Source organism: Humulus lupulus, chromosome 4 (assembly GCF_963169125.1).
Source record: "Humulus lupulus chromosome 4, drHumLupu1.1, whole genome shotgun sequence".
Taxonomy (NCBI): domain Eukaryota; kingdom Viridiplantae; phylum Streptophyta; class Magnoliopsida; order Rosales; family Cannabaceae; genus Humulus; species Humulus lupulus.
In genome coordinates this window covers 13783481-13795083 of record NC_084796.1, presented here as the reverse complement: position 1 = coordinate 13795083, position 11603 = coordinate 13783481, and the positions used below count along the sequence as shown (strand labels likewise).

The 11603-nt window shown below is 34.9% G+C and overlaps 3 protein-coding genes across 4 annotated transcripts; 2 read left to right on the top strand and 1 right to left on the bottom strand.

The window, feature by feature from the left end:
* Positions 1–1682: 1682 nt before the first annotated feature.
* On the top strand, positions 1683–4696 carry LOC133830000 (glutamate-1-semialdehyde 2,1-aminomutase, chloroplastic-like). Its single transcript, XM_062259874.1, has 3 exons — positions 1683–1940; positions 2937–3110; positions 3422–4696. Exons 1-3 carry the CDS (start codon positions 1752–1754, stop codon positions 4487–4489), a joined length of 1431 nt encoding a protein of 476 aa, XP_062115858.1. The 5' UTR covers positions 1683–1751; the 3' UTR covers positions 4490–4696.
* A 200-nt stretch (positions 4697–4896) lies between these two features.
* On the bottom strand, positions 4897–6627 carry LOC133830002 (membrane-anchored ubiquitin-fold protein 3-like). Its single transcript, XM_062259877.1, has 3 exons — positions 6134–6627; positions 5425–5598; positions 4897–5325 (listed from the first exon to the last, which is right to left on the bottom strand). The coding sequence occupies exons 1-3, from the start codon at positions 6261–6263 to the stop codon at positions 5270–5272; spliced, it is 360 nt and encodes a 119-aa protein (XP_062115861.1). The 5' UTR covers positions 6264–6627; the 3' UTR covers positions 4897–5269.
* A 152-nt stretch (positions 6628–6779) lies between these two features.
* On the top strand, positions 6780–10896 carry LOC133830001 (RNA pseudouridine synthase 7). Of its 2 annotated transcripts, XM_062259875.1 has the most exons (12): positions 6780–6933; positions 7045–7088; positions 7217–7294; positions 7489–7589; positions 7863–7950; positions 8180–8258; positions 8429–8511; positions 8706–8771; positions 9143–9199; positions 9382–9507; positions 9884–10122; positions 10411–10896. In XM_062259875.1, the coding sequence occupies exons 1-12, from the start codon at positions 6828–6830 to the stop codon at positions 10511–10513; spliced, it is 1170 nt and encodes a 389-aa protein (XP_062115859.1). In that variant the 5' UTR covers positions 6780–6827; the 3' UTR covers positions 10514–10896. The 2 variants fall into 2 exon arrangements, with proteins under 2 accessions (XP_062115859.1, XP_062115860.1); XM_062259876.1 differs by lacking the exons at positions 6780–6933; positions 7045–7088 and having other exon boundaries at positions 7235–7350.
* The last annotated feature ends 707 nt before the right edge of the window (positions 10897–11603 follow it).

Sequence of the window (11603 nt, the reverse complement as noted above, 5' to 3'; positions counted from 1 at the left end):
GTAATAATTTGTGATTAAATGTTAGTTTTTGGTGACAAAATATTATTAGTTGTGAAGAAAATTGATATTTAAAGATAAAAATTTGAGAAATTTACAAAAGTACCTAAGGTTTTAAAAAAAAAATACTAAAAATACAAAATCTGTAAAAAATTACAAAAATACAGAGTGACATAATTATAAATATGGAGTTTTTTTTATTGTAAACAAAGTTTACAAATTTGTAATAATATAGTTTTTTTGTAACTAAAGTTTACAAATTTGTAATTAAAATTTACAAGTTTGTAACCATATGTTACAATTTTGTAAACAACATTTACAGACTAACTAGAAAATTGTAATAGACGATTACAGAACCGTAACAAAGTGTTATCCGTATTTTTGTAATTTTTGTAAAATTTTATATTTTTTATTTTCTTTTTAAATTTGTAGTGCTAGATGTAATTTTTTCCTAAAAATATAGGTTGTAACTAAAGATGTATTATTAATGGTGACAATTTCTAGTGCAAAAATGCCAATAATACTGCCTTAACACGCAAACTCCATCTAACTTTGGTTGGACTAACATATTATAATATGTATAAAATGGTCATTTGACAAAGTGACTTATTTTTTGTAGTGATTTTGGACTCTGACTTAGTTTGGATAATGGTCTCTGACAGTTAGTCGAATTTTTTTAGACAGTTGGTCAAAAAATTCAGATAACTAATCGAAATTTTAGACAGAAATCATTTTGCAAAAAATTATCAAAACTAAGCAAGAGTGCAAAATAACTTTAAAAATATGCAATTTTCACCCATTACTCGGTAAAAAGTTGCATTATTTTTTAAAATAATGTTGGAGTTGGCCTAAGTTGCCCCACATATAAGATTTTGAATTTAATTATAGCAACATGATTAATTAATAAATCAATTTTTACAGAAAGAGAAACAAAATGACATAGAATAATAACTTGACTGCATAATTTAATAAGGTGCTTAATTATGACTATTTTAAATAAATACTCACGCTTTCTTTCTCTACTATTATATTAAAATATTCGTCATTTGTAATTGTTCCAAAATTTTAATTTCATAATACAGCATCATAACCTAATCTAATGCAAATTAAGCTTAATTTTATTTTTTTTCTAAAAAAAAAGAGAAAAATCTTGCAGTTTGCTTCTCAATATTGTAAATAATACTAATTAGTTAGCGTAGTTACTTAAACCTTTCAACCTAATCATACGCTTCTTTTAGCTTTAATGTATTTTTCAGTCATATTTATCGTTATATTATACAGAGAAAAACCTCTTTTTTTATCCGATTTGGTCGAATTTTTATTGATATATAAATAAAACCTGTTTTTCTTCTTTTTCCTTGTCTCAAATACATAGTATGAATAATGAATCTGTCCTTTTTGAACAACATATGTACAAAAATTGATGTTGGTTAGAATTTGATGAGATTTGTTTTTGACTAAAAAAATTAAATATTATTATGTTTTGATGGCTTAACACGCTATGAAAAGTCAGATCAAAATTCTCTACCAAACCCAAGTCTCAACAAAAAATGCCAATTGGGCTTGCGCCTCAGGTGGCGGCTTCAGGACCAAGCCCAACCCAACTTAGTGTAGCTTAAAAGTAAAAAAGAAAAAGAAAATAAATTAAATAAATAAATAAACGCCAATCTAAGGTTGTCTCATTACAGCCACTTTATCTTCTTGATCCATACTCCATTGACGCAGAGAAAGAAAGAGAGCGAGAGAGAGAGAAGATGGCGAACACGAGTGCTGCGGTGGTCGGAGCAGGGCTTTCATGCTCAAGCGTCTACCTTTCAAAAAGACCCATTTCGCAGTTTTCGCAATCGTCTCGTCGTTTTTGCTGTGTCAAAATGGCTGTCTCACTCGACGAGAAGAAGAATTTTACTCTGAAAAAGTCAGAGGAGGCTTTCACTGCTGCTAAGGTATTTCTATTTTGTCCAGTGATGTTTATTTTCTTTTTTTTTTTTAATCTAAATTGAGTTGAGTTTTAGTTTGACCGTGTCAAAGATTTGGTTTGTTTGTATTGGTTTTTCCTTGACTTGGGGATATGGGCTTGTCACATTTTGATTGAGACGTAGGATTTTCTGGGTTTTATGAGATTCATATGATGGTACTGGCTTAAATTTTTCCTGGTTTTGTGAAGAATCAAGAGATGGATTTCAGTTTGGTATCTCCATTTTTGAGCTTCAATTCAGCTGTTATTTTGCAATGCGCCTAATTTTCACGGTGTCAGTGCAAGCAACCTTGGTTTTCTCATCTGAACAGTTTTAAATCTGCTTAAGCAAATTTAGTGCAGAGTTTAACTTGTTTAAGGCTTATCTTGAGCTGGAAAAACTTGATGCGGCTCATATTTTTATTAACTTGGCAAATGCCTGAGATATCAATGTCTGTAAAAACTTGGTTTGGTTTGAGATTAAATGTTGAAAACATTCAGTTTTGTGTAAAAATTTGATTATGTATCAGTTGGTACATTGCTGACCGGTAGCCGTATATATTGTTGTAGACTTGTACTGTGTTTCAAACCGTACCCGTCTGTTAATTTTTTCTTTCCCTATAGCACAATCTTCATTCTTTTACAGCCTTTTATGAATCTGAAAACATGGCCATACTTGAACTTAAATTCGAGATTCAATGAGTGAAAATATAGCATGATTTTAGATGTAGTTTAGTGGTTCAATATTCCCAGGTGCAATTCATTACAAATATAATCTATGTTTCCTTGTGTTGTGCCATGCCCAAATAATCTTGTTGAAGTGTTGGTTGCCTGTTTCTACTTGAACTATGCATATTTCAAACTAGTGGTGATACAGCTAGTAATTATATTTCAGTTCATTCTGTTTTGCTAGGGTCATATTAACTCTCAAATGTGAACTGTGTTTCAGACTCTCTAATTATTTACTCATGTTAACACCTATTAGGAGTTGATGCCTGGAGGTGTAAATTCCCCTGTTCGTGCTTTTAAATCTGTCGGCGGACAACCTATTGTCATTGATTCTGCCAAGGGCTCTCACATGCGGGATATTGATGGCAATGAGTACATTGATTATGTTGGTTCATGGGGACCTGCAATTATTGGCCATGCAGATGATGAGGTTCTATTCTTTCTTTGAAATCCAATACATATTTTGACAATTCTTAATCCATTATCTAGGTTTTCAGCCCTGATTTTATTAGCTTTCAACAATTATTTTCCTTATGTTTTCTTCTTTATAGAGATCAGGAGATATGATTTAGGACTACAGGTTGCTGCCCTGCTTCAAATTTTATTTTGCTTTGAATAGTTAATCCTCTGAGTTATATTTGTGGTGGACCCTTAATTGTTTTACTTATCTGTCATGGAAGTTTATCTGATAGTGCCTGAGATTTTGTTACTCAATCATCTTGGAATGGAACTTTGCTGCAGGTACTTGCAGCCCTTGCTGAAACAATGAAGAAAGGAACCAGCTTTGGTGCTCCTTGTCTTCTAGAAAATGTACTAGCAGAGATGGTCATCTCAGCTGTTCCAAGCATTGAAATGGTTAGATTTGTGAACTCAGGTACAGAAGCATGCATGGGTGTGCTCCGGCTGGCCCGTGCTTACACTAGCAGGCCAAAAATCATCAAGTTTGAGGGTTGTTATCACGGTCATGCTGATCCCTTCCTTGTCAAGGCCGGTAGTGGTGTTGCCACATTGGGACTACCAGACTCTCCAGGTGTTCCCAAAGCAGCAACTATTGATACTCTAACAGCCCCCTATAATGACTTCTCAGCCGTGGAAGAACTCTTTAAGACCCACAAAGGAGAAATAGCTGCAATTATCCTTGAACCTGTGGTTGGGAACTCTGGCTTCATTCCTCCTAAGCCAGACTTCCTCAATGCCATTCGCAAACTCACAAAAGAAAACGATGCTCTCCTCATCTTTGATGAAGTTATGACCGGATTCCGTTTGTCTTATGGTGGAGCTCAAGAGTACTTTGGCATAACTCCTGATTTAACAACACTTGGAAAGATCATTGGTGGTGGTCTGCCGGTGGGTGCATATGGAGGAAGGAGGGAGATCATGGAGATGGTAGCACCAGCTGGACCAATGTACCAAGCTGGGACCTTGAGTGGAAACCCATTGGCAATGACTGCAGGAATACATACCCTCAAGCGGTTGATGAAGCCAGGAAATTACGAATACTTGAATAAGATCACAAGCGAACTTACTCAAGGTCTCTTGGAAGCTGGGAAGAAGACTGGCCATGCAATGTGCGGTGGATATATAGGTGGGATGTTTGGGTTTTTCTTCTGTGAAGGACCTGTACACAACTTTTCAGATGCAGAAAAGAGTGACACTGAAAAGTTTGCAAGGTTTTATAGAGGCATGCTGGAAGAAGGTGTTTATTTTGCACCTTCACAGTTTGAGGCTGGGTTTACAAGCTTGGCGCATACCTCTGAAGATATTCAACAAACAATAGCTGCGGCAGAAAAAGTTTTAAGGCGGATTTAGATTTATATCTTTTGTACTATTTTCCCCATTTTCTTTCTTTTCTACTATTTTCCCCATTTTCTTTCTTTTCTTATCTCTTGCATAGCTGCCATCTTTTGTAGATGTACTGGAGAGTTTGTTTTGTAGTCATAAGTCATGTATGATTAGAACCTGAATGTTCTAGTTTAACATTTTACCCTTGAAAAGTTGTTGAGTGTATTACCTGTATTTTCCACGCGTATACCTTGATTTGGTATTTTGTACGTTAGAATAAATCCAACACCTTTGATTGGCAGTGTGCTGTTAAGCTCACCAAAGGAACAATTTTTTGAGTAGAATAGAACTCATCCTCAATCTATCAAAAACGCTGCAGTTGTAAATTGTAATCACAACACAAGTGGTTAACATGTTTGACAATCATTACTGAATTTCATCATAAACATAGCATTTCTCCTTAAATTTGAATGTTGATCTTTACAATAATGAGGTCTATACAGCTTGCTTGACATAACATCACTCGAGTGATATCTATAAGACTAGAAAGTAGAAGAGACCAAACAAGAAGAAAGAAACAAAGAGAAAAGGAAATAAAGCAAACAATATGCTGAAAGTGAAAACTAATATGGCACTGATAGACAATATAATCTGTAAGAGTCACGAAGAACACTGACTTTCTTTCAATTAAGACAAATTATCACCAGCTTGCACTTGTACACATGGATGTTGCCACAAAACATGGTCTCCAAGACTTATTCTGTTGCACAAAGCTTACATACTGACTTGACTCTATCACAATTTATTTCACAGTATAGAACATGAGCAAACAACTTTCCTGGGAGAATCATCAATCTTCTTTTCTGTTCAGGGAAAAGAAAAAATCAAAATCAAAATCACTTTCAGTCTAGTTATTAATGATCATCATAATCTATATTGGTAAGAGTTTCTGCATCTCTTACCTGATTTAGTTTTTGCTGGAGATGGCTGTACAACAACATGCATTATGATTACTCCCCCAGCAGCTGTATCACCAAAGGGTAATTTACACTGACCGACAGTCTTGTTGTTTTCCAAAATTTTACCAGAACTGATCAGTTTCACTTCATTTGCAGTCTTCGGTGTGATTGTTTTACCTGAGCAAGAAATCACATTTTGTATAAGGAAAGAGGAACAAGGAAAGGGAAGGTTAAAGAAGCAAAAAAAAAAAAAAAACAAGCTTACTGGACAAGAATAAGAACATTTACATGCGTTTCTAGTATTAGTTCAAGCATAAAATATTATATGTCAAATTCCTCTTTCCAAAAATATCTACAAAGATATCTAGAATTGGAAAAATCCTCCAGAAAACGTAATGGAATTTGCCGTAATTAGCTAAACACGAGACTCAGGTTTGCCAATGAAATATGAACAAGTTTGAGCATTGAGTCCAAGTATTCATACAACCAACAGAAAACTATCATATATTTACCAAAGGCAACCAAAAATCAGATTGCCCAATATGAAGAATCGATATTAACATTCAAAGAAACTACCACCAACGTGTTCCAATTCCCAAATCCACCCAGATCCACGAAATCACTAACAAAGCCTATAACAGCAAAGCCCATTAAAATTATATGCTTATTCTCACTATAATCATCACCAAACAACAAGAAAGCAAAAACCAACCTTTGGGCCAATCAGCCACAATCCTCTGCTTGAGCATATCAACCGTCGACGCCGATGAGTACCGGAAAGGTCCGATATCCGAACCATCGTACAAACGGAATTTAATGTCTACCAAATCCTCTTCAGGCATCTGAAACGTTGACTTTTTTTATCCAAAAGCTTGACCAGATGATCAATTCCGATAAAGCGAAACCCTTTTCCTCGCCGATTAATTGGGACTCGAAAACGAGCTCATAGATCAAAAAAGAAAAATAATCTGAACTTTTTTGGGTATAATTCAATTAAACCCAATTTAAAAATCTTCACCAGGAAAAACCCAGTAAAATGAAACAGACCCAGATTTTGAAATAGTAAATCGAACCTTTTTTTTTATGGAGTTGACGATCAAGCTATGCCGATTCGAAAGAAAACTTCCCTTTTGTTTCTTCCATGGGGGTTTTTCACAAAGGTCGGTGCGTTTGTTGGTGAACTGAAAAGAGGAAAAAAATAATATCGAGAAATACCAACCTCTTTGAAACGACAACGTTTTGAGGCCTCAAGTACAACACACAGCAGGGATCATGTCACGGTGACGTTTTCGGGTTTTGAAAAGTTGGTTCTTCTATCCTTAAACGACATGTCGTTTATGGGTAGAGTAGGGTTCCATAACCGTCCAAATGTCCCAAATAAAAAATCTGATATAGAAGAGGGAAAGATGAAGAGGAAGAGAATGGAAGGGAAGGGAGAAGAGAAGAAGATGGAGATAGTTTGGCAAACCCCTGCAAACCCACCTGAACGACAAGATTACATATTTCGAAACGGTAACTCCAAGAACAAATAACTAAAAAATACCCCTTTTATAAAAGTTTTGAATTTTGTAAAATGTGGTGAGAAAAATTGAATTACGAATTTTTTTGGCGGGAATTGTTCAGGGAGGCGCCATGTCAAACCGTACTACTTCGAGTTTATCTCTCATGTATGTATCTCAGTGAGCTTGAGTGTGTTAATTTGGTAATATTAATGGGATAAAACCCTAGTTAAACCCTGATTAAACCCGAATGTTGTTTTCTTTAGCTGAATGCATTAAATGGGTTGTTGGCTTAGGTTAAGAATCGTTGGGCGGGAAAGACCATCGTGGATTTGTTCGCTGAGGAGTTTAAAGGACGACCGTATGAGTACTATGTATGACTGCTTATAGCTCTTGTCACTTTTATAACTATATTCAAGAACTTGTTCTGGTAAATACTTGTTAAAATTCTTGCCGGGCATCCGTTCTTCTGTTTATTGGAATTGAATTTGAGTTGGGTCTTATTTTTAGCATTAGTACATATGGTCATTCAATGAGTTCACGGATAGTGGTTAAGCTTTGATTGTAGGTTAGTGCTGTCAAATGTGGAAGGATTCAAGTAGATGGAGAGATGGTGCCGGTTTCATACGTTGTTAAATCTTCGCAAAAGATTAGCCATTTCTTACACAGGTGTGTGGCAACTGATATAGTTTCATCCAGAAAACTAAGTTAATTAATTTGCGGAAAAAGACGTCCTTCCTTGTCCTTACGGGTGCTCTAATATGTACCTACTTGACGTAGTTAGGTTTATAATTCTTAATTTTATGTGCTGATGCTGATCTTGAGATAAGATTTTTTTGTTGTTTATTGTGCACTTTGTGGAGATCTTTGTTTGCCTAATTTACTAGGTAGTCTTGAGTTATCAAATTATCAAGTTATAAATTGATTGTGCAATGGTTGTAGGCATGAACCTCCTGTGTTGGCCTTGGATGTTTCAATCCTCCATAAAGAACCAGAAGTGGTCACTATTTGTAAACCTGCCTCTGTTCCGGTGAGTCACCAGTTATTATTTTTACATCTTCTTTCAACATGTTGATTTTGTGCCACAGTTCCAAATGTAGAACTCATCTCTCGTGAATGCTTATGGCTGATAGTTGATGTTGTTTCTCATTTGGTATGGCATGAAAATATGGTTCACTGCTGGAAAGTCCTGAAAATCCTTTTGTGTCTTGTCTCTCTCTGTACTTTACTTTGCGTTTTGACTTTCGACTGCTATCTAGGTGCATCCCTGTGGTCAATATCGTAAGAACACTGTTGTAGGCATTCTTCAAGCAGAGTACGATTTGGCACCTCTGTTTCGTATCCAGACTACCAAACAAAATGCTTCTTGAAGCAAGCAACACAAATTTATAGATAGATGGTTCCATTGGGTCTCATTTCATTTAATATGAATTTTGTTTATTCACACTTTATGCTATCTGTTTGCAACATTTTCTATCTTGTCCTTCCCTTGACCATGATCGTGTTAGCAATTCATCGGTTAGATCGGCTAGTCTCTGGGCTCCTTATCTTGGCAAGAAGTGCTTCAAAAGCTGACATGTTTAGGCAACAGGTGAGACTTGAACTGCTATTGTTAAGTATATGAAGCTCATTTAGAAAATCATCCAAGTAAAATTATGTTTGTTTGCATCCATTAATATGTAAAACAAAAGGGTATTTCTCTTTTCTCCAGCACTTAGTGTAAATACAAGTATTTTTAGTCATGATGTATTCTTTCTTCACTTTAATACAGTGCATTTGTCACAGATTGAAGCAGGGCAGGTACAAAAACAGTACATTGCAAGAGTTATTGGGGCATTTCCTGAGCATGAGGTATGTAAAGCTGTGTAATCTATGCATGAACACATATCTGTGTAAATATTGTCTTGTTCGTAACTGGCTGCAACGCAGGGCTGGCTTACCTTTGCTTGTCAATTTGTTGTTTATCTCGAAAGACTTAATTTTAAAATTATCAGAGTTGAGAACTCATTGTTATTAACTTTTTATTGTTGTTGTAATACCACAATCTAAACCTCCTTATTGAGGGGTTTCCTTTTGAAAAGAGAAAGTAAATGCATTGAGCTTCAAATTCACGATTCACAAGTCAGAAAAGTTATTTTATACAGCACATATTGATATCTAAATGCATGCTTATTTTGAATTCTGATATCATCATTTAATTAATTTGTTTTTTTCCTTCCCAGAAAGTTGTAGATGCCAATATAAATTATAATGCCCGGGAAGGAAAGAGCACAGCAGAGGTTAGTTTGATGCTACATTTTCTATAGCTTTCATATGAAAGCTGTCCGTTATTAGTTTGTTTTGATGTCTGCTGAGAGGTATTCCGGTGTCCCTCATTTTCTGCATTTGAGGCCATTGTCCTTGGGCATGTGCCTGAGAATAGTAGGATATCTTTTGTAAATCCTGCCTCTCTGTTATGCAGGTGCTCAACTCCTCTGGTGGCACTTCAGTAAAAGGGAAGGTTGCTTGTACCAAGTTCACTAGAATTAGTACCAATGGAATTCATAGCATTGTCTCATGCCAGCCAATCACTGGAAGAACTCATCAAGTAAGTTCACCAAGTTAAGAAAATGCCATGAACACGTTTTATTCACTGACCATACTACAAAACCCTTGTTGCATCTCTAAAATTTAGTCCATAAACTGTAATAAATTTGGTGGTTAATTATTTGATGTGCGCGCTTTCTTTAATTTATTTTCTGGAGCTCACATGCGTAATACTCTAGTGAACTAAATATTTCAACGTTAAAAGTTAAGCTTGCACATTAGGGTGTTTATGTCATTTTCTGATAATTTGGACATAAATTTTTTGAGGTAGTGATCCTACTATGCATATTTTTCCTTTGTTTTAGCTTGAAAAAGCTAAGTAAATAAAAGTTTAATGACTTTATGTCACTCACTCACTCACTATTTCTTTTATGTAGATACGTGTTCATTTGCAACATGCAGGCCATCCAATAGCCAATGACATGCTTTACCTATCCAATGAAGTTGTTGATCGTTCCACCGAAGGAATGAGTGCAGATAGAGCTGCTGCTTGTTCAGACCCTTCATTGCCATCTAAATGTGGTGAAGACTGTTCATGTGAAAATGAAGAAAACTCCAGTGAAGATTTCAGCATCGATCCCATGTGTACAAACTGTCCAAATTTGGCTCCCAAAGGGTAAGATATTTGTGAAAACATAAAAATATAATACTTGATCGTGCCTGTGACATGAATTACATAGAGAATGCATTTATGATATCACTAGTTGTCTAGTTTTAGAACCTTTTCCTTTCATTTGCTAGTTGCTATAAATGATGGGTGGGGTATGTATGTCATTGATGAAAGTGCATAAAAACACAATGTGTGGTCTGCACACACACACACATCATATAGGGGAGGTTTGACAATGGAGTTGGAATCTTATTTATTAGTTACAAGACTTTGTTGCCCTTGTCATAATTGCAGATATGGTGGCCATGAAGAGGGTCTGTGGCTACACTGTGTTAGATACTCTGGGCCCGGATGGATTTATGAATGCCCATATCCAGATTGGGCTTCACTTAGCTAAGCATCTTTCTATTATTCTTTTTTGTTTTATTTATTTATTTAGTTTAGTTTAATTATTATACTAGGGTAATTGTTTTCATTCTAGATATTGTGGAGAAACATGTGATGAGGATTTGCCCACTTCCACATTGGGGGCTTCTCTAAGCTTAGTCATCCTTCCATTTTTAATTTATATATCAAATCTAAACTCTATCTAGAAATATGTATTTACCCTTTCCCATAATGTGTTCCTATATGAAAGACTTATTGAAAAGTTTATATCCATTTTTGTTCAATGAGAAAGCAACAGCTGCTGGCAGACAAACACCTCTCATGAAGTTGCATTTCTTGGGGAGATTCAATTTAGTAACATGGGATTTGATCTATCTGACAAGGATTCATGAATGCATCTTTATTATTAATTCTTTCTTTTTTTCTTAAAAAAAAAACCAATATTGAATTGAAAGAACTATTTTCATTATATAGAAATATATAAATATATGTATGTATATATATGTGGTGCAAACATTCTTGTACATATTCAAAGGTTACTACTGCCCTGGAGAAGGAAACTGACCCCATTACTTTCTAGTTTTGTTTGGTTCTTTAAAGATTCTTTCCACCCCAGTAAACCAGGGGCTTTATTTTTCTTCTTCCACATGAATTATTAATATTTCACAAAGCAAATAAACCATAATAGTTTGTCTCTGAACTCTAAACTAAGTAGCAGTAGAAAACGACAATAATCTTATTGATTAGTGTTAATTTACTGATTTTTTATTTTAAAGAATAATAATAATATTAATAGTAGTGTAGTGGGTGATTGCATCATCTCTTGAGTGATGATTTATCATGCATTAAAAGGTTTAGGGTAATTGGCACAATTAGTAGTTTGTGGACTCTAGTTAAGGGGCATAGGTTTAGTTAGGCATATGTTAACTTCGAAAATGACCTTAGTGCCATACATCCATACACCCTGATACAAGTTGTTTACTCAAATAGCACTGTACTAGTTTCTTCTTTTTTATATAATAAAAAACTATACAAACCTATTTTGGCTAGCTATTATTTATTTTTTATTTTATTGAATCATTTTCATTTTTTTTTAACTT

Coding starts and splice junctions, on each gene's coding strand:
- LOC133830002 (XM_062259877.1), bottom strand. CDS start 6,263: ATGCCTGAAGAGGATTTGGTAGACATTAAATTCCGTTTGTACGATGGT. Junction 5,599..6,133: donor TGTGGCTGATTGGCCCAAAG/GTTGGTTTTTGC, acceptor TTTCTTGCTCAG/GTAAAACAATCACACCGAAG. Junction 5,326..5,424: donor TCCAGCAAAAACTAAATCAG/GTAAGAGATGCA, acceptor TTCCCTGAACAG/AAAAGAAGATTGATGATTCT.
- LOC133830000 (XM_062259874.1), top strand. CDS start 1,752: ATGGCGAACACGAGTGCTGCGGTGGTCGGAGCAGGGCTTTCATGCTCA. Junction 1,941..2,936: donor AGGCTTTCACTGCTGCTAAG/GTATTTCTATTT, acceptor AACACCTATTAG/GAGTTGATGCCTGGAGGTGT. Junction 3,111..3,421: donor TTGGCCATGCAGATGATGAG/GTTCTATTCTTT, acceptor ACTTTGCTGCAG/GTACTTGCAGCCCTTGCTGA.
- LOC133830001 (XM_062259875.1), top strand. CDS start 6,828: ATGAAGAGGAAGAGAATGGAAGGGAAGGGAGAAGAGAAGAAGATGGAG. Junction 7,951..8,179: donor GTAAACCTGCCTCTGTTCCG/GTGAGTCACCAG, acceptor ACTGCTATCTAG/GTGCATCCCTGTGGTCAATA. Junction 9,200..9,381: donor AAGGAAAGAGCACAGCAGAG/GTTAGTTTGATG, acceptor TCTGTTATGCAG/GTGCTCAACTCCTCTGGTGG.